General features: G+C 36.5%; 1 protein-coding gene across 1 annotated transcript; it reads right to left on the bottom strand.

Moving 5' to 3' along the window:
- Window positions 1-609: 609 nt before the first annotated feature.
- Window positions 610-20349, bottom strand: LOC129260103 (cytoskeleton-associated protein 2-like). The gene is made up of 7 exons (XM_054898156.2): window positions 17755-20349; window positions 11069-11323; window positions 10453-10671; window positions 9000-9234; window positions 7185-7355; window positions 6565-6827; window positions 610-5428 (listed from the first exon to the last, which is right to left on the bottom strand). The coding sequence occupies exons 1-7, from the start codon at window positions 17952-17954 to the stop codon at window positions 5176-5178; spliced, it is 1596 nt and encodes a 531-aa protein (XP_054754131.2). The 5' UTR covers window positions 17955-20349; the 3' UTR covers window positions 610-5175.
- Window positions 20350-23122: the final 2773 nt, after the last annotated feature.

The raw sequence follows: 23122 nt of genomic DNA, 5'->3' as shown, positions 1-23122 counted from the left end.
AATCAATCCATCCCTTCATCAATCCATCAATCAGTCCTACTATCAATCCATCTAGTCATTACTCAACCATCCATCCATTGCTATCATTCAACTAGTCCATCAGTCAATCAATCCATCCCTTCATCAATCCATCAATCAGTCCTACTATCAATCTATCCAATCATTACTCAACCATTGATCCATCGCTATCATTCAAGTAGTCAGTCAATCAATCCATCCCTTCATCAATCCATCAATCAGTCCTACTATCAATCCATCCAATCATTACTCAACCATTGATCCATTGCTATCATTCAAATAGTCAATCAACCCACACCTATTGGAGAAGGGGATTTGTGGGGGTGCATGCAGCACCATCATTATTTCAATCATTTAACACACCAATCTATTAATCTCCTGCTAAATCATTCAACTTCATTAATTAATTATCCATTGATCAAGTTGACCAACAAACAAAACAATCTATCTATCAATCCATTCATCCACGATTCCACCAATCAAGATCAACAATAAACAACAGTCATGAATCCATCTATCTATCCATCCATAATTCAATAACCAATCAATTAAATTTTCATAGAAAATAAATAAACTTGGTTACAATTCAAGACAAGTTGTTGACAACCCTTTATTATTCCAAAGGGTAACAAGATTCTACATTACTGCTTTTTTCAATAAAGCTACAATTCAATTCAATCAAAATATAAATATATAAATGTATTTCATTATTACTTACATTAAATAAGCTTAAAATAAACATCAAGTTGCAATTCTGTTACATTGTGTCCCAAAGTAAATGCCTCTCTTATACCCCTTTCATAAACCCAATAAAACCCAATTATGCGGCTAATAGCAGCATAATTTGGTCGTAAAATCAGAGGAGGACAAGAGTTATCCGCATTATTCTGATGCTGCTATTATCCGCATAATAGCGGCATCGGGACAAGATTTTGAGTTTATGAACGTATTTCCAAATAATGCGGATAATTGCCATGGTGCGGTCACAAGGTCACCCTTTTCCAACACAACCGCATCGGAGGGGGCGTGTCCAGTTGTCATGACGATTATCCGCCTTTTTCAGGACGGGCGCTCGTAAAAATAATGCGGATGATTTTCGGAGTTTGTGAACGCAATTTTTATTGAATTATCCGCATTATTCTTAGGCGGCTAATTGGAGGATATGTTTTATTGGGTTTATGAAAGGGGTATTACAGATAATGAAGAAATTACAGTTTGAATTCACCCATTTCAGAAGTAAATCTAATTTCACGCTTCCAGTGAAAATTTGACTGAACTCACTTTAAAGGGGTAATCCAGGTTGAAATAATGTGATTTGAACAGATAAAGAAAAATCAGACAAACAAAACACAGAAAATTTGATTAAAATCTGGCAAGAGATAACAAAGTTATGCCATAACTTTGTGGCATTTAAAAGATTTGCATTATTTCAGTGAAACAGTTATAGGCATGTCTTCATCAATATTCAATGAGCAAATTGATGATGTATTTTATATGAAATTATGTTTATTCAAATTTTGTCCTCTAAGAATTAAACAAATAGATTGCAAGCTGAATAATGCATTCAATATTTGTTGGTGCAACTTATTTTATTACCGGTATAAATAAAGAAAACATATCACTTACACACATGAAAAAAAAATCACGATTTTATGTAATAACATAACAAAAAGGAAAGTGGGGATATGACATCATCAGCCCATGTAATGAATATTCATGATGATGTGCATATAACTGTTTCCACAAAAAATATTGTTTAACTTTAAAATTCAATAGCTTCCTTGTTTTTTTCAGAATTTGATGAAATTTTCAGCATTCTGCTTGGTAAAATGTACTCTATTTTAATATTTAGACAATTATTTTCAGCTTGGAGTACCCCTTAAATGGTTTGGAATTCACAGGTGTTTATGTAACAGTAGTTTGGATATACACATACTCATACTATACAACGGGGGGGGGGGGGGGGGGGGTGTACATTATGTATTTTGAATGGTAAACAGTAAACTGCTCGAATTTTACAATGTAAACAAATAAAATGACAGCATTTCATTAACACAAACTTAACCCTATGGCTATCTAGGCCGGGGTAGTTTGGGAGTTCATATGGCCAAATGGCCATATGCGAAATCATACTTTTCCCTATAACTCCCTAAATAAAGCCCCAAATGTTCCAATTTTTGGTATAAAAATTCTTTTTGGTGTTCCTAGCAAGTGTACATTAAATGAATTGCGATATTAGATCATTTTTTATATATTTTATTGTTTTTTGCAATTTCTTGGACCTTTTGTTTTTCATTGTTTTTTCAATGTTATTTGTTGGGGTTTCTTCTGAGATCATAAATGGCATAAAATACATACATTTAGACCTGCAAAACTAAAAATAATCATACATTCATGATTTTTGGTTGAAAACACAATTTGCATTGACTTTGTACACGAAATCACATTTTGGAGCAATTTTTGGTCTGACATGCACTTACATAATGTTGCGTAATTTCGAAACCGCGTACCCGGGTGACGCAAAACTGGTCTCAAAAGTTGCGCAAGACTTGAAAGTAAAAAGTCAGCGAGCGGCGCGGTCAAAAAAATTCATGCGGCATATTGCGCGAATCATTTGAGGGGAGGGGCCTCCGAGGCCCCCCCTCCCGGCCTGGATAGGGTTAAAGCATACATGTAAATACACTGTACATGTCGGTGCTACAACATATCTTTTCTTAAATTCAAGTAGCATAAGAAATCTACCTACATGGAAGCTAACATTTACAGGAATGACTTTGATACCTGTCATCGTTTTGTTCTTTCCACAACCCATGAAAAATGAGATTTTGAGCCTATAATGTTTGCAATAATGAATATGTAAATACTGTACATATATGAGAAGCATAATAGTTTACACTCTATGAATCCAGTTTTAGTGGTCATATAGACCATAAGGTTACTTTTCTGACCCTCACCAGACTAATATCAGGGCCCCGTCTTACAAAGAGTTACGATTGATCCGATCAATCTCAAGTATATGGAAATCCATCAATGTCATAATTTTTCTTCAGGAAATATGCACAGTGTCCTTAATAAACAAAAGAGAATCAACTGAATCTTCAAGAGAATGACGAATGTATGAATATACATATCTATAAAAAAATTTGAACAAATTTGCATTTTAGAGGTTGACGTTGCTGGCCGTCCATAGTTGCGATTGATCGGATCAATCTCAACTCTTTGTAAGACGGGCCCCAGAACACATGTAAACATCAATTCACAGGATGACCATCAGGGCCCCGTCTTACAAAGAGTTACGATTGATTTAATCAATCTCAACTGTATGGAAATCCATCCATCCAATTTTTTTTTTCTACAGGAAATTTGCACAATCTCCTTAGTAAGCAAAGAGAGTCACACTGAATCTTCAAGAGAAGGATGAATGTACCAGCGCGCGACACTGGTACTGGTCCGACGGTCTCAGACCAGTAGAAATTGCTGTTGGGCCAGTAACTTTTAAGAAATAGCCAGATTTACTGGTCCGACATGAGCAGTAAAAACAAAGCATAATAAATGGCTCTCCAATATTGAGAAATGTGTCTCATGAATTATGTTGTGTGTGTGTGTACTGTATGTATGTTTTTTTTTTTTTGGGGGGGGGGGCAATAAAAGCAATACAAGATAGCAAAATAAACTCAAGTATTTTTTCCCCCTTCATTTTGGGGGAACAGTAAATTTCAGGTTCAGACCAGTAAAAAATGGAAAAACTCGGTATCTACTGGTCCGACATGAACAGGTTGGACCAGTAGAAAAAAAGGGTTAGTGTGGAGCCCTGAATATACATCATATCTAGAAAATATTTTGAATAAATTTGCATTTTAGATGTTGACATTGCTGGCCGTCCATAGTTATGATTGATTGAATCAATCATAACTCTTTGTAATACGGGCCTAGATCAAACAGATCTTTTGTCATTGCAAGCAAAACTCAAGTAGCTACAGTGAGTGCAAGGTTGTGTAAAAAATCTTTTAAAATCAAAGTTAATTTTCACTTTAGATCTATATCAATCAAGTTCTGATGCGACTTATGTAAACCAAACATTAAATAATGACTTCTTGCTTGTCAACGTGTAACCTAAGCACTTTTTCAACTCCCTGGGAAGCATTTCAGCAAGAACTTGAGAGCTGAAATTCTGAGAATAGTGGAAATGTAGGCAGAAAAAGGGTGGTATTTCATAATGCAGGGTCATTCTTTAAAAACTGTCACAATTTGTGGTAGGCCCACAGCCCCACAACCATGCAAGATTGGAGACAGATAAGAAGCCTGTATACATCATCCACGTTTAGTAGCCAGCAACTCCCAGATCCAATTACATACTTGTACAAATGATTTTTTTTTTGCCAAAATCAATTCAAGTACTCAACACACATAAATGCAATCAGTTGTTGATTACTTTGCATACACTTGTTTCTCATACTGCAAGCATTTCTTGTCAGTACAGATTTCTACGAAATAATGAGAACTGTTCATCTACAGTTTTCCAAAATAAATAGCTATTTGCTTTTGAAAGATTTATATTGTTACTTTGGTCAAAGTATTGTAAAATACCAATCAGACTCCTCATTGTATACATGGCAGTTAATTAACAACGCAATAAAGCGGAATTAATTCTCCTGGGGATGTTGCAAGAAATATATGCTATTCATTGGAAATTCAGTTGTAAATTTAAAAGTGATAGATCAATTGTAACTAAAACAAAACAATTATTTTTGTTGATAAATAATAATAATATCATTAAAGGACAAGGCCACCTCAACAAAAAGTTGATTTGAATAAAAAGAGAAAAATCCACCTAGCATAACACTGAAAATTTCATCCAAATTGGAAGTTTCGCTTAATTTCACAAAATAGTTATATTCACATCCTGCCGGTACCCATTTACCTCACCTGGGTTGAGTGCAACACAGTGTAGATAAATTTCTTGCTGAAGGAAAACATGCCACGGCCAGGATTCGAACCCACAACCCTCTGTTTGAAAGGCGAAAGTCAGAACCACTAGACCACAACGCGCAAGAAGAAGACAAGCGATCAAATGCAAATTTACAATTCAAAAATAATAATTGATTTTGGGACCTGCAATTAACTTGTAATCAATTGCAAGTATCTTGCAACACTCCATTAGTCTTGTAAATGAGTCTGAGAGAATTCTTCGTTAAGAGCTCTGTTTGGGCGAAGAATAAGCTGCGCTGAAGGAAAGTTAGCCGCTACCTGACTCATGGAGTCCATGCAGTCCTCGACAGCCGGAGTGCGGGTGAGCTGGGTACCCAGACATGCCACAGAACGTCGTTTGTTGTCCAAACGGGCTGACCGTCTGACCGGAGTGACCAGCAGGCAAGATGCCGGTGGGAAATCACCAGTGGTCTGATGAATCCTGCCAAAAATAAACAGATTTTAAACACAAATTTAGAAATTAATCACAGATTCTCTTCTATTTTATTTTTATTGGTTTGACTTATCTTGTAGTAATTTGCGGAGGTAATGACTCGTTACATAACAAGAAATTACAATAAGCGCCATTGGCTAAGAAATTAGACAAGCCTTTTTTTTTTTAATAGCAGCATTGTTCTGATTCTCTCTATTTTTTTTGTTTCTCATTAAGTGATAAGGAACAATAATAATGATAAGTCTATTTATATAGAACAGCTAATGTATGCATATATTCTACTTTGCATGATAATTTATCATTAGGCCTACCCCAATGTAGTTGAGCCAACATATAGGTGCTGTAAAAAGCATGTAGCACTGCATTGAATGTACATGGTATAGGGAACCACACACTGAGACTTATCTTAAAGGGTATATTTTCAAACTGGCTGTTTATATACATGGTTTGAGTGACCACAGTATTGGTACGTTCACTCCACCTTTAAGCCCCCCCCCCACCAGTCCATCCGTATCCCAGGGAAGAGAGCAATTCAATTATCCATTAATTATCTGACCAATCAAAATGATACTTATGTCACTCACTCTCTTCATATAACACACTGACCATAGTATTACTACGCTGTTTTGGTGAACATTACTAACAGTACAAACTACTGTCTTCAGTTAAGTGACCTCAATTGACATAATCACTGGGTGGGCAAAGCACATCAGAAATTGAGATATATTCAAGAACTGAAAGGGCACTGTTATCCAAGAATAAGATGCATTTATTCTGGATCCTCAAATACAAGAGTAGTTTGGAGCATTGTGGCCCAGTGGATTAGTCGGCTGACTTTGAAACAGAGGGTCGTGGGGTTTGAAACCCAGCCATGGCATGATTTCCTTCACCAAGAAAATATATATACATTGTGCTGCACTCAACCCAGATGAGGTAAATGGGTTCCTGGCAAGAATTTATTCCTTGAAATGCCACCGTGCTGTAAAGGCTGCGGGACTAGAGCAAGGGTGATATTATGCAAGTCCTTTGGAAGCGCATAGTGAAATTATATCATAATGTGATATGCGCTATACAAGAACTGCACATTATTATTTTATCATCTAAATAACAAATATCTTGTGTACCTTGCAAAATAAGGTGTAGATTCCTTGAGGCTATACTTGATGCTCAAATGGGAGTCTCCTGGTCTCTCACCACCTTCTCCATTGGAAGACTGGTTCAAATCCTCATCTTCGAACTCCAGATGTGCTACTGGTGTCTGGATATCAAGACATGGTGAGTGTCTGAGAGGGGAGTTTGTTGAACTGGTCTCTTCAGATTTTTCCTCAAGGCTCATCTTCAGCTTGAGTTTGTAGGTCACTAGGGTGTCCAGGATATCTTTTAAGGGCTGATGTGATATTAAGAATGAAAGAAAGAGGAAGAAATAAGATAGACAAAGAACAGAGAAAAAAATAAGAGAGAAATAGATAGAGAAAGAAATAACAATTGGATATAGTATTTTCTTCCATCAGTTTGACAAACAGTAATCATTCAATTCTGAAGATGTTTGATATCGCGTAGAATTCAATATAGAGCTGATTGATCAGTTGTCTTGCGAAGCGGTTGAAAATGTAAGAGAGTTCACGACATTTACTTAATACGGAGACAGAGACAGATCTTGAATTAGTATGGGAACGTGAAAATAATTATGCTATTTAAAAGTAAATAAGACTCAAATACAGGATATCTCTAGTTATTTACTTACCTCAGGATTGAATTCCGCAGCTTCAAACAAGCACTCAGTGGCAGCTTGGTCTCCACTTTTTTTCTCAGCAATCTTTGCCCTGCACAACCAATAGCCAGCACTCTGTTGGATAAGCGGAGCCTTGGTCACTACTCCATCAAGCCAAATGGACATGACTTCCAATGGACATCCCTAAACAAGGATATAAAGCACAGGGAAAAAAATATATTATCAAATCAAACACTAGCCGTCAATAGCAGTAATCTATACACAAAATTTGCTACTGGCCAATGAAATATAATCATTTGAGTAGCCTAAGAACATGTCACGCCACATTTTGTTGGAAATAGTTTCCTGAGACGTCTACGCTACAACAAACAATGTTCACAAAGTAGAGCTTTTCGCAAACTACCTGGAGGCAAATCAGAGACATCTCCAGAACTGATGTGAATCAATTTGCTTGGAAGTCATGGATGGATGCATCTCTTGTAGTCGCAAGGACGTTTCAAAAATGAAATAATCTTCGCAAATGATGGAGACATCACAGAGACTGAAAACACTCTCAAAACAGTCTTTAAAAAAATAACTTGAGACTACCTGAATATTCCAAAAGGTTGAGTTGACATCTCTGTGACTATCAAAATTTAGATCTTGAAACTAGTTATGAACCAGTTTCAAGTAAAAGCAATAATACCATTGATATATTTACATAACAGGGCCCTATTTCTTTTAATAATAATAATAATATTCCGCATTTATATAGCGCTTAATACATCGGAACGACGTCTCTAAGCGCTTTACAGACATATTATTACCCCGGTCATCGGATCCTTGCAAGCCCGCATACAATGTATGCACCTTCTCCACTCCCTGGGGAGCATTCCAACTTACTTTTGAAGTAAATACAAATGGAACTTCAAACAGAATATCACAATCTATATCCTCTCGTCAAAATGGCTAGACAGCCTCTATTCTTATCGCCACTGACTCATATCACTTGTTTTTTAGTTGCATAAAAATAGATTCTAAGACCCGTTTTATACCAAAATTCATTTCACATTTCCAAATGGTTGAAACTATATGGCCCGAATTCACAAAGGTGGTTTTTAAAACCCACAGTTGAGTCCATGGTTTATGCAGATTGCCTGTATAAATTACGCTTATTTTACCGCATATATTAAAAAATGTCCAATGCTGATGGGCGCTTTTGTCAGAGTGCGCCAATTGACGCCTGTTGCCGTGGTTATCCATGCTATTTTATTCATGAGTCTACTGTTTTGAATAATGAGTCTACTCTTCAAACAGTGGACTCATTAATAAAATAGCGAATCTAACCATGGTAACAGGCGTCAATTTGGCACGCTGTTACAAAAGCGCGCATCAGCATTGGACATTTTTTATACAAGCGCCCGATACGGTAACTTAAGCGTAATTTATATAGGAAATCTGCATAAACCATGGACTCAACCGTGGGTTTTCAAAACCACCTTTACGAATTCGGGCCTATGAATCTAGACAAACATTCTATACATAGGCTCTGAGGGAGGACGTCCCACTATTCGGATTATGAGACAAACTCAGCAACATTTTTCAGATATCACAATGATTCTAGCACCATGCCATGACTCATTTGATATAATGCCATAATGACACAATAAGGTGTCATGAGTTTGTCCATGCAACTATACTTTATAGTATAGTTGTTTTAATTTGCGCTATTTTCTTTTTTATCTGGTTGGTTTATAATTGTTTTTAGATCAATTTTATGTCACACTTAACTCTCTGTGAGTCTCCCCCCCCCCCCCCGAATAACATGCAATCAGTATGCCCTCTCACCTCCTCTAGCATTTCCAGACACTCTTTCATGGTATCATGTCCTGGAGCTCCATCAGTCCTCTGTGTACCTTTCCCTGGTGTGTCCCTCCTGTCCTTGCCATGATGGGGTGTACAGGATCTTCTCCTCTGGTAGTTGCCTAAAGGGGTGTGTTGCATAGATGACTCATAGCCCAGGAAGTTATGAAACCTGGAAGGTGTTTTGCCCTTTGCTATCAGCCACTGATCCAGCCTTTCTCTGTTAATTCAATAAACAATTAGCATCATCATGCATTTAATGAACAGATGTGCAATAATTGAAGATGGAAGAAGATGCAATGAGGAATGCTGAGAGGAAGAGTAGAAGGTTTGAGTTGAGAATGTAGTTCTAAGCAGGATGTACTGAGATGGGAAAATGAGAATGAAATAAGTGGAGGAGAGTATGGAGTGTGCATTGACAAAGGTGGAGGATGTACAGAAATGGGAAAATTGGAGGAGAGCAGAATTTATGGACTGAGGATGGTGGATGAAATTGGGAAGGAATTGGGGGAGGAAGAGTTGTAGGTTTGAATTTAGAATGTAGCAAATGGATATACTGAAATATTCAAAGTGGAAAAGAAGAGTATTGGGATGAGGATCAGAAATGGATAATACTGATTACTTTAAGGTCAAGTCCACCCCAGAAAAATGTTGATTTGAATAAATAGAGAAAAATCAAACTAGCAAAATGCTGAAAATTTCATCAAAATCAGATGTAAAATAAGAAAGTTATGACATATTAAAGTTTCACTTATTTTTCACAAAACAGTGATATGCACAACTCATTGACATGCAAATGAGTCGGTCAATGATGTCCGTCACTCACTATTTCTTTTGTTTTTTATTGTTTGAATTATACAATATTTCATTTTTTACAGATTTGACAATAGGGACCAACTTGACTGAATCATATAGTTTTAAGCAATGCCAGTTCCACATGCACAGGGAGGAATCAAGCGTTGTTTCACTTGACAATGGGGAGAAAATTAGAATATATATTTCATGTAATAGAATACAAAAGAAATAGTGAGTGGATGACGTCATCAGTCTCCTCATTTGCATACTGACCAGGATGTGCGTATAACTGTTTTTTTAAATTGAGCAAAACTTTAAAATGTTATAACTTTCTTATTTTACATCCGATTTTGATGAAGGTTTCTGTGTTTTGCTTTTTGGATTTTTATCTTTTTATTTAAATCAACTTTTTGTTGAGGTGGACTCGTCCTTTAAATGAAAATACAGAGATTATACAGAAAAAACAACAAAAAATCTGCCAAATAATATATTTGACTGTGATTTGAACCTCATGTACAAAACATGTACCATCATTTTTAACAGTATTTTTTCGTGATTTTGGCATTTGACCATACAGATCACAAATCATATTTCTAGAGTAAGTAAATCCTTATGAAATACGGAAGTAAATGAATGGACTCACTTCATGTCCAGCTTGGTCTTAGTCTGTACAGGTGTGACAAGGGTTGCAGCAGTTGCAGGAACGTTCTCATCAAGTGGTTCTCCTGATCCTAACAAGTTTGGTGAAGTAAACCGAACAGATCTCCGATTCTTGTGAAGATGTGACAGATCATGTGACCTGATGAGATGTTTCTGAGGCAAGAATATTGTGGTTCTATCACTTTTGTTTGGATGAGATGGCCTGTATATAGATCAGTTGAATGAAATGGTTCATTGAAAATGAAAAAAAAATAATAAAAACTGAATATAGTATCAAGTTAGGAGAGTGTACCTTACAGTCATGCATGTTTTTGATGATTTTCGTGGTTTACATGTAGATGCACAAAGGATTTTCTTTGTACATGTACATGTAAGTGTTTTCGGTTAACACTTCAATATGTCATTTGAAGGGTGGTCATTGGTCACTGAAACACATGTATGTGTGTGTAACATTTAACAATGTAATCGTGTATATCAGGTTTACATTACCCAGTAATGCTCTACAATTTGGTTAGACTTGTCTTAAAATAGGTAGAGATATTGATTTAACACACTGTTTAATATAAAATCTACATTTTTTTTTTCATACCAGTACTCACATTTTCTTGTCTGCTGGTAGCTTTCTGTGATCATTTCTGCTCACATCCTCTTGTTGCAAAGTGTTCACCCTGGTTGAAGGTGCTAGACTTCGCCTGCCAGGCTGCTTATTGATCTTAGAACCATTGCATGTATGTCTGCTATTGACAGCTGCATTATTACTGGTTGAAGGGCCTGGCGTATAAAACTTGGGTTGTTTCTTCCTTTCCTCACTTTTTTCAAACCTTTTCTCTGATTTAAACACCTGAATGGGGTTCCTAAAAGGATAAGTAACTTTTATAAAAACTTGACAGAAAACAAAGATGAAAGGTGTGGGATGCAATCTTACCTATAAATGGCAGAATACTAATTAAACTAAATACATGTAAATACTGACTGGCCTTGAGGGGCATATGATATATTGCCCACAACAGAATCGTATATCATTCTGAGTCATTGGACAATGGCAATATGGTAAAAGGGCATAAATTGTAATAATCCTCTCAAAGTCAGTCAATATTTTAATCATTACTATGGCATATCTTTGAATGTCAGCACTTTAGATTCAGATTATCCTGGCTGAGCAATTGTGACACATACACAGTCTTGCCCTCGTGTTTGGTCAGATGGAAATATTTGGATAGAGGAATAATAAGAAAATTGTCAATTTCACTGAAAGGATGTACATGTATGAATATAATGGTCACTAGCCATACGGGCGAGACATTTTGACAAGAGTAATACATTTGACGGATGAAATATGCATTTAGACCTTCATTCAACAACCTACAGATTTTGCTCATAAAACTGATACTTGATACTCATAAGCTTCATTGAAAATGAAAATAGGTCAGATGAATAATTTTTCAATGACCTATAACCTGGACTAAGTAACCTAGAATTATACTCAAATATTTAGGGAATATTGGATGGCCTTGAGTGGGATAAGTAAAAATATTATTCTTCAGTGAGTAACAATACTTGTTGAATTTGAATTCAATAAATTGACGCAATCTCGCTCCTTTGCCACACCTGCTGCCAACTAATACGCAATACAATTCCATTGTGACGTAACAATAGCTTCATGCGCATAATCATTTATTACCCAATGATAATCTTGCGGGCGGGGCAAAATATTCATTTCATCCCATATGGAAAATATTGGACGGTTTCCATCTAGCATACACATTAACCCTTTGCGTGCGACGGGCTTCCACAGAAGCCCAGCGAGTTGTTCACTACGACGGGCTTCTACAGAAGCCGAAATTTTTTTGGTCTAATTCGATGAAGTTTTTCAGCTTTTTCGAAATTGTTATGTACTAAAACCTCTGCCATTATTTCCTTTATAAACCTATTTCGATAAGAGAATGAAAAAAATATACAGCTACGTGGGGAAAAATCCCGAAAATAGGAAATCATTTCAACTTTACCCGATTTTTTCGTTGGATTCAGACGGGGACGAATAAATTTGGTGACGAGCACGTACGCGCGCGCAAAAGGCCTGATCACGTGACATGTTCGGATCACGTGATTTGATCCATATCGTACACCAACATCTTTTCTGCAAGATCGTCACGTAATAAGCTACGCGTTTATTCACCATTTCCGTCTTATTATTTGTTTCATCAAGGAGATTTCACTCTAGAATGATATCTCCTCGGTTTCATCGATCGATTGTATTTTCAGAAAAACAGAAAAGCTTGTACGAGAGTAATGTCTTAGTACTTTGAGCTGATCTCGGTACACTTTTGAACTTTTTCACTCCCCATAATATAATCATCTCTCTTCTTCTCATTATTTTTGTCTACTATTCTGTAAAAAAAAAAAGAAAATAAAGCAGTTTAGCGCACCATTCATCTTATGCTGTTTTCAAAAGGAAAACGTCCATGTTTTTCATGATATCCGCACTACCCGAACAAAAGAAGGTCAGGGCGGCCACTCAAACAAAATCCTTCCGAAAAGAGCAGGATACAGATGGTCAACGCCCCGAACAAAAGGAAGATTAGTGTTTATCGAGAGGATGACTTATTGAATGCTTTTCGTACTTAGCAATACAAAAAGCTTTTATGAATACTTTTTTTTATTTCGACCAACATACCGGAACTAAAAACAACAAACTTTGTCTCATTTACCAACAACTCGTAGGTGCTTATGACATCCGTCAGTGATTCAAAGCGCTTCCCCTTGGTGATGATGCATATAAGGATGAAAGAAGAACCATTTAGGGAAATTGTAGAAAAAAATGTTCAGATGTCACGGAGAACGAGAGAGAATGAGAGACAGAGAATAAAAGGGTTAATAGACAAGTGCGCTTTGCTAAAATCCATGAATATCCACTTAAACGAATAACAACATGACTTTATTTTTGGTTATAGATTACTAAAAAAAATCCCACAACGTTTGTTTGTCGCAACTCGGTCTTCAGACCCTTGTCAAACTGATGACTTTTTTTTTTATTATTCTTGTTTGACATACCCCTTCCCCCTCCAGATAGAAATGTTCTGACCTGCACTCTAATATTGCTTGTTTGTCTCCTCTCTCCGATTTTCTGGGTTTTTTTTCGCCAATTTCTTATTTTTTTTTTAACCGGCGAAAAGCGTGGTAGAAAAGATTCATTTAGAAAAAATCCGACCCACCCGTTTTTGTTCCCGTTACTGCAAACAAACATTTGGGTCGCTTACCCTGGTTAGCATCAAAACCGAAATATCTTATTTCTTACATAAAAAAACAGGGGCCGCTGAGCGTTTTTGATAATGGAGGGGTTGAGCCGATAGTTGGAGGGAGTGCACCGGCTAAAAGAAAAATTACAAATTTATATAGACTTCGGATTTTTTGTACATGTTTGCTGAAGGGGAGAGGACTGAAACTTCCTACCAACTCCGCCGCTTCTGTACTATTAGATTGAACGATTAAAACGATAGAGGCAAAAGTGAATTATATTATAATAATAATAATAATAATATGCAACATTTATATAGCAATTATAATACAAATGTTTCTAAGCGCTGCATACTATTACTATTATGATTTGTTTTAATGATTTATTTATTACCATGATTATTTCATGTGTTTTTGGTTGTGAAATCAAGGAGACACATAAAAAATAGAACAAAACGAAAGAACAAATAAAAAACACTTTTAATTGCAGATGTTATAATTTATTCAAGAAAAAATCATTTCTCTTACTTTTAGTAGTTGCTAGCATGGCTCTTTTTGAGGGAAAAGTAAAATAAAGAAAGAAACGTAGAAAGTGACAAGGAGAGAGTCGGGAGGTATGATTTCAGACTTACAATTTTAGTCACTCGTACTCGTGTAACTTTGAAATAATTTCAGGATATTACAAATCGAATACTGGTGCGCAAACTTCAGGAAGAAAATTATTTTACTATTACAATAGCTGCGTGGCAAATTGAATTAATTGAGACATATAATTTACGAAAAAAAATCTTTAAAAAAATGACTTTTAGTGAAAGATGGAGGCCTCTGTCTTGCCATATCCTTAAGCCCCAAGTTCACAAAAAATAGATTAGTCGTGCATTTTCTTTTGCGATAGATATCTACCCACGTTATTGGAAATGGAAGATGATATAAAATTTATTGTGAAATGACAGTTACAATACTGTAGTAGTTTTAAAAGATTTTTCGGGACTTTTTTTGAGAACCTGGGAGAAAACCCCCCTAAATTTTCGACATGATGGCCACGATGCAATAGGATGAGAGGCTCACAAATGCAACAATCTCTGATCAATACAAAATCGAGGCATACTCTCGGAACGATTTCCGATGAAGAGAGAGAAAGAGAGAGAGAGGGGGGGAGTTAGAAGTAATGTAAAATGACAGGTACTGAGAAGAAATAAATCAGAGAGAATGGATAGAGGGGGATGGGGCGGGTATATACCTCGTAATCCAAATCGGGGAGAAGGAAGACGATACATATATCATTTAAATGAGAAGAACTAAGAGGGGAGGGGATATATAAATACATTAGATATAGGAAAGGGAATGAAAGCGGTAGATAATACATTCAGTTACAGGTTAGAAACCAGGGAAAGGGAAAACGAAAAAACAATCCCTTGGTACCGTTTTAAAATACATGTATTTAAATACATGTAGACTACTACACTTTATATTACATACTACTACATTATATATCATCTGCCAGTCACATATAATGATTTCAGTAGCTTTCCAGTGCCCCTGGTGCACTTTGAATCCCATCCCCCCCCCCCCCCCTGCGTTCTTTCATTCTCTCATCTTATTGCTATTATTTTTGTCTTCTTTATATTTCAAAGGAAAAAAATAGAGAATAAAGCAATTTAGAACACCGTTTATCCTCTACTCTTTCGAAAATGAAAACGTCCTTGTAGTTCTTGATCTCGGCACTCCCCAAACAAAAGAAAGTCATGGCGGACGCTAAAACAAATCCCTTATAAAAAGAGCAGGGAACAAATAGCCAACGCCCTGAATAAAATGAAGATTAGTGATTTCGTCAGGATGACCTACTGCTTTTCGTATTTAGCAGTACAAAAAGCTCTTAATAGGAATACTGCTTTTCATATTACGACAGTAACATTTAAACAATGTAAATGTCTACTTGTTTATTGACAAACCATGCAGGCGCTTAAGAAATGGCAAGAACGTTTTCTTCTTGAGCATGACAGCACTTTATAAAAAAAGAAATACTTCCCCTTTTTGTATACGTTTCCTGAAGGGGAGGGGGGGGGGGTGGACTCCCGCCTCCTACCAACTCCAACACCCCTGTACTAATTTAATTGAACGATTAAAAAGAAAGAGACAAAAAATGATACAAATTTTTCATGATTTATTTATTAATTTTGTTTTCGATTGTGAAAAAAACCAGAGCGGTTAAAAAATGAATAAAATGGAGGAACATAATAAAACACTTTTAATTTAGATGTTACAATTTCATTAGATGAAAATAATTTACTTTCTCTCATTGTGACGAACAGTAGTCGGTAGCATGGTTATTTTGGAGGGAAAAAGAAGATAAGAAAAATGAAACGTAGAACGAGACGAGGAGAGCGTTGGGAGGTATGATTTCAGATCCTCTATATAATTTGAAACTTATTTACACCCTTCACTCTTTGAAATTGCAACGGAAAACATATCGAATACTGGTATGTAATCTTCAGGAACAAAATTTTTTTTTTTAATACAAACCCTAATTTATGAAAAGATACCAAAGACGATATTTAGTGAAACGTTGAGGCCACCGTCTTGAAGCCCCCAAAAAATCACAAAATAGTTTCGGACTTTCGTTGCGCGGCATCATCATCGCACTTGCAAGGGAAAATTCGCGCTTTTTTGTTCATTCTGGAAAATAAAGGTATATGGTATGCTGTGATTTCACCCAAAACGGATTATCGTTGTAATTATACACTTTGCAAATGATCTCTCTACAAGGAGGTAAAGAGACAATTCATGAGTAGTGGGACAATAGGCAATGAAAAAAAGCACTAGAGCAGACAACAAAGCGGTATCGATCGAACCCGACCTGTCCGCGCGTGCTGATTGCCCTTACGCATTTTTGTACACAGTGCCTATTGACTTGGGGGAAAAGCGAAGCTTTTACAAAATAACACGACTTTTTCCTCATAAATTTCTTAACTATTCTGTTGATTTGAGAAACGAAACCTGTATTTCTAGAAAGAAAAATGTCTGATCTTTCATCTTTGCATTTACTAAAAATCCTGAAAATACATCAATTTGGCGCAATTAGCAATTGATTGGGAAAACACCGCCACAGATCCAAATACCAGCAATGTACCAAAACGGCTCCGCCGCAGGGAGAGGTATCGGGATTCGCGGGTCCGCACGCAAAGGGTTAAAATCAGTTTCAATATTTTGTCTCTTTGAAACAACCTTGCAGAATGTCAAAAAACATCTGCGCCTCTACATCTATTTTGCTGATATCTGATATTCGTATCTGATCTCAGTATCATAGAATTTCAAAATTAGCTTGAAATCTTCACTGTTGGTTTCAAATAATGTTAATTGACCTCAAATAACCTTCAACTATGATCATACGACTTGAAATTTAGAAATTTATACCAAATGATTAGTGACCCTTGTTTGTCCGAGTTTGAGATGGGTTAAACTTGATCTACAATGTATGACTGGTCCCATGTAAATATTTTGCTTTTGGAGATTTGGTATAATTTCTGGCACTATTTAGCATTGCGTAACACTAACAGGATACAACGAGGAAAAGACTGACAAGTTCTTTGCTTTTCGTAAAAATGGCCTTAAAAAGGACATACTGAAGCTTTTTGGGATGGTTCTTTGGAGTAAAATTGCATGAATGACTAGAACGCTAGAGCGAAACAACATATAATAGAATCGAAAGAGACAATGGATGCTAAACGATGAGCTTTAATTGGCTGCCAAGGTAAACAATTAGGCTTAGTACCAGCAGTAAATTGAAGCGAAGCGACTAGAATAACGCAAGGGTTCTTACAAACTCCTTATGGCAGCACAGAATCGGGTCTGTTAGCTGGATATACTGTATGCTGCCTCGAGCAAGCACAAGAGACTGAAACTCCTTGCTATTTTACAATTTTTTGGTACCATACACTTAATTTTTCATTTGATCTATTTATGGTCTGATATTATCTGCTGACATGTTGTTTGTTCTTTCAAACAGGCACATGATGTGTACTTTCTTCAGGTTTATTTAGAATTAAATTACCTCTTTGACTGATGATTTGGAGTTGTGTGCTCGGATAATAACCGTCTCTTTTCTTTCTCCTCTTGTACTTTACTTCGGATAGGCAATCCCTTCTTTGCTCGCCATGCTTGCAACTTCTTTTCCATAATATCTAAACAAATAAGAGAAACACATTGATTTATTGAATTGTCATGATTTTCAGCTGTTTTTTTGTCAATCATGTCAATAATCAGAGATCCTTACAATGCTCCTTAAAGGTTCTCTGACATGAAAATACAGAATATTTTCTGTTAATGTGTATAATCCTCTACTTCACTAAATCATTATCTCTTGAGTTTAGATGAGCATCATATAATTTCAATATTTGTTATTTCATTTTTCTTGCATTTATCTGCAGTATACTACATCTACAACTACATGTAAGCCCCACTCATCATTTTTCCCACAATTAAAAATAGATCTTCTCTTAAAGATTTCTAGCCCTAATAATATGTAAATGGGCTAAAACATAATTTCACCTCTAATACCTTGGTCACATTTGCTCTACGGCGGCCATACGGCCAGTCGAAAACAGCCGTTTTATTCATTTTATTCAAACCACCTATATGTAGCTGGTAAAAAAAATGTTAAAACGGCTTATTACAGCTACATGTCACCCATGTCCGAGCTCGGACCTTAGCGCATGCACATGCAATGTTTTGAAATCGGCAGCGAATTATTTGTGAGGAACTCGATGTTGGTTCTAAATTTCCAATTCTGAGGCTAACCGGAGGATGGATATGGAGTCATTGGAGTGAAATTAGGGTGTAAAGTACGAAATAAAGCTTTTCTTTTTTGATTCCCATTCGACGTATAATTTTCACAATAAATATGCATTTTATCCCACCTCTGCCACTAGGAGTATCAGAGCGAATTTTGGACCTTGATGTTCGGGTAAGTGGAGTGTAGTGTAGTGGCAGTGAAGTGGAGCCTGTTTTGAGCGTCGAATGCGCCAGCCAATCACAATCGTGTTACCATTTTCGGTTTATGATAAACTGAAAATGGTAATAAGAACGTGATTGGCTGGTGCTTCGTATGCTCTTAAACCCGGAAATCAATTGACTTTGTTCACGTAGCGATAGATTCTACATACACACGAACATGATGTAATATCGACGCTACTTCGTAAGAATTTGACGGAAAAGCAAGTAGTAATAAAATTTGCTTACCTGTGCGGTATCGGTGAGAAAACAGATCTAAGTCTAAACTAATCAATGTCGCATCTGCACCCGACCACAGCGTCATGGAACTTTCGTTCTGTTGCTGTGTACCCGTGATGATGATGGTGAAACTCTGTGTTGTATATTTCCGATGTTTACCAAAGATGTACGAAGCAACCGCGGGAATTTTTGACCAATCAAAATCAGTGGAATAAAGGAAGAAACTGACTCTGTTTTTTTGAGCAATTCTGAATGCAACTCCAGCACTCGGCCGGAGTGCCGAGCGGAGCGTATTGTGTGTGTTAGACATGTACATGCGCTCGCCATTCACTGCAATGCAAAAATCCAAGTCTAGTGCTCTGTCCGCACGATCGCTCACCCGAGTGAAGTGCCTACTTTAATAAAATATTGTGGTAATTAACGTTAGTGGTAATTGCAAATGTTAAATTATTATTCATACACTGTAGTACTAGGGTGTCTGGAGAAAAAAAATATTTTTCTTATTTCAAGAAAATATCACATTTTCTTTGTGAATTTGAAAGAAATGACCTTCAGACTGACAGAAATGTAACATTTTTGAAAAAAAATCCAATTATTGGGCTGCAAAAAAGAAGAATGGAAATGAAATTAGGTCGTTTTTCAGCATTTCTCTGCCATAGACTGTGTAGTTGAGAAACGGACACACACAATTCAAAATTTTTTAGCTTCCAAGAGCTGTTATAAATTTATCATTAATGCCAAAAACTTATCCATAAAGAGTCCAATAGGATTTTTTATACTCTTTCTGATGGTATGATTTTTATCAAACCAGATCTTATTAAACCAGATCACAATGAAAAATTGCGACAAAGTGAAAAAAATTGTGCAAAACAGACATTTCATTTTCCCATAGAAAACGCATGGGGAAATGGCAATCTCAACACACACACAAATAAGGGTTAACAATTTATCTCTAAATGAGACTAAATCCTTATTTAAAATGATCATATCTTGTCCTTACTGTCAAAAGAAGCCCCTGAATTTTCTCTTTCCATACATGCCAAACACAAGTTAATAATCAATTCAGATCACATTTTTCTAGCAGCCTGAACTTCCCAAAAAAATGTGCCATATTTTCCCCTAAATCAGCCTGTTTTATGCTGACACTTTTCAGTGTGGCTTCAGAAGTTCAGACACCCTAGTACTAGTAGTACATTGTCATCGTACGCGCTTACCCCCTATGGTACTTTTTGTTTTAGCGCCTCTAAATATCCATCATTATTATTAGTATTATTTGGTGGGATTCCTTCAGGTCAGGATTTCAAAAAGTCACTGCACTCCGTTGTCCCACTCATTCTATGAACAAGGTTATGATTAGACCAAAAGCTTCAGTCTCTGTATTTTGGTTGTTCCGCTGAACTGCGTTGGCTCACTCACCAATACATAGACTGAAGAGCTTGGAGGCCCATACGTACAGACAAAGTGGTAATCCTGGGTTTTAGCACTCATCCTACGAACGAGGTTATAATATAACCTCGTTCTCGGCTGTATACCTCTCTATTGTTAAAATATACATTGCTCATTTTGCCCCCATCCGTTGCCCAAAGCATCGCGAATCAGTTCATACTTGAACTGATCCATTGATGTAAAATGTTATTTTGACGGATATGACTTTAAATTAATAAATATGATATAAAAAATGAATAAAAACTCACCGATTTCTCAACGTGAACCTCATCCAACTGCCTCCATTACGTCTATGGTGTTTGACAGTGACAAATCAAAAAAGAAAAAAGATCTCACGAAACCATAGAGGCTCATCAACCCGTTTGGACCACTGACCGTTGAGGTTTCGACGAAACTTTGCTCGTAATGCATTCTGGTAAGGAAGTCTTGATAGCCTCAATCAAGACAAATTTGCAATTTTGTTTCATATTGATACAAAGTCAAAAGTGATACTAGTAGTTGTGAAACTGAAATGAAATAAGACATTTTTGTATGAAATAAAAAAATAAAGGAGAAATTCAGTTGTTTCGATTTTGTTAATTTTCTGTTTAATATGGGACTCTTGATGAAGAAGCCCCTTATTCTTTTCTGATAAATGAACCTGACGATAGAAATACTTTTAACAAAGTTAGGCATTAATTTCCGAATTATTAATGTAACAGATCGGAATAACGAACTTTACTGTGGTTCTAATCAGGGGAGAATCCAGGATTTTCCAAAGGGGGAGGGGGTGGTTTCTTTTACAGAAAAAAATAACAAGCTCCCCCCCCCCCCCCCCCCCCCCCGTGAAGGAGATTTATGTAACGAATAATTTCACAATTATGATAACAGCTCCTCGCTATACAGTATGAAGTTTCAAGTTTGTTTTCATTGATTTAAAATCCAAACCTAAAGGATTTTCATTAAAAAAATAATAAAATAAAAAATCTCTTACCACAAAGGCCTATTTAGGGGCAGATCAAAATTTTCAAGGGGGAGGGCGGGAAAGTTTCAAGTAAATTTAATTGATTTCAAATCCAAACATAAAGGATTACAATAAAATGAAATTAACAATTTATACAAATTATCAAACAAAATGGATGCAAAATAAATGTGTTCTATGGCTTTCGAGGGGGTGGGCACGAGCCTGATGTGCTCCCCATCCTGGATAAATAAAAGAAACTCATTTTAAAAAATTGGAACGTAATTATGTTCTGTTTTATCCCTTTGTCTTGAGTTTCTTGCCCCTTCCATTCTTTTCACATTTCACCCTTTACCCATATTAATTTCAGGACGGTACAAAATGTGGGCTTACAAAAGTGATATGATGATGAAAATGAATATTCCATAACAATATGAAAAATAATAGGAAACCAAAATAATAATATTAATAATTAACCCTTACAATGATAGTACTCAATAAAAGAGAGGGATCGGGGGATCGAGAGAAGAAGCAATAACCCCCCCCCCAAAAAAAAAAAGGCATCATATTTCCTTTCACCATACGACAAGATACAGTTCATTATAGAATAAACTAAGCTGATGGCGCTACAACAATTATTCTTGTGTATAAAATAATTTAAAAAAAATATTGTGTGTCAGGGGAGAAAGAGACTACTATCGCTGGATCTCGGAGATCCGAAATAGAAGCATCACCGGAAACAGGTATCTGTGGTGAGAAGCATTTTTATACAGCTCTGTAGAGGACATTGGTGTGGTCGCTTCCGTTAGCTTTCTTTAATTGAGCACAAGAGGGCGTGTTACATCCTCTACATAGAAGTCTATGCCCTGCTGAGGATCATGACAAATTTCATCATACATTCCGACGATTTCCCGAAAGGTCCTCGAATAAATGACAATATATCGTTGAGTCCAAAATAAATTCCAGCAACAATGGAAGGAAGATCAACGTTTGGTTCGGGGGGAAAGACTGGTAAGTCAAACTCTCTTACTTTTACATTTTTTATAACAAATTTTGTCTATGAGTACGCCTCACATACCTCTAGTCCCATCCCCTACCTTTTGCTGTATGGCAAATGGTCGGGGATGACGAGTGGGTTTTAGGGGTGTAAAATATCTGTATATATTACCGGCCTCTAATTTCAGCCAAATCATCCCAGCTAGTATGGACGGCTGAAAGGGCAACATTCAAATATGATTACGCCGTTTTCATCATTGTTGTCTCGCATTATAGTACCTCAGGTGATGTTCGATGTTCGTGCAGGCTCCACTCCACTTCACTACCGCTACACTATGCTCCACCTACCCGAACATCGGGACAGTGAACTCGATCGGATATTCCGAGTCACAAAGGTGGGATGGCAATCATGGTTATCGTAAAAATTAAAGAAAAAAAATATAACGAGGGATATGAATGACTTAATATCTTACTCTACACCCGTATTTCACTCCGTGTCCATCCCCTGGTTATCCTCAAAATTTGTGATTTTGGGCCAGTATCTTTTTCCTCACATTTATTCACGGCCGATTTCAAAACATCGCATGCCTGTGTAATGAATCTCATTCAAGAGGATTAAATGGAACTTTAATAATATAAGGGGATATATTACATGTATATGGGCAAAGTTGATCATTTCTCCTCTAAAATGTAAGGGGTTTGAACCCCCCCCCCCCCTCAAGCCCCCAAAATAGTTTATTCCCCTCAAACCCAGTAGGTACAATAAGGAGATATATTATATGGGCAAAGTTTATAATTTTCCTCTAAA

The sequence above is a fragment of the Lytechinus pictus genome, chromosome 5 (genome assembly GCF_037042905.1).
Source record: "Lytechinus pictus isolate F3 Inbred chromosome 5, Lp3.0, whole genome shotgun sequence".
NCBI lineage: Eukaryota > Metazoa > Echinodermata > Echinoidea > Temnopleuroida > Toxopneustidae > Lytechinus > Lytechinus pictus.
This window is presented reverse-complemented; position numbering and strand designations above follow the sequence as displayed.

Coding starts and splice junctions, on each gene's coding strand:
- LOC129260103 (XM_054898156.2), bottom strand. CDS start 17,954: ATGATTGACAAAAAAACAGCTGAAAATCATGACAATTCAATAAATCAA. Junction 10,672..11,068: donor CTACCAGCAGACAAGAAAAT/GTGAGTACTGGT, acceptor ATCTATATACAG/GCCATCTCATCCAAACAAAA. Junction 6,828..7,184: donor CTGCGGAATTCAATCCTGAG/GTAAGTAAATAA, acceptor ATATCACATCAG/CCCTTAAAAGATATCCTGGA.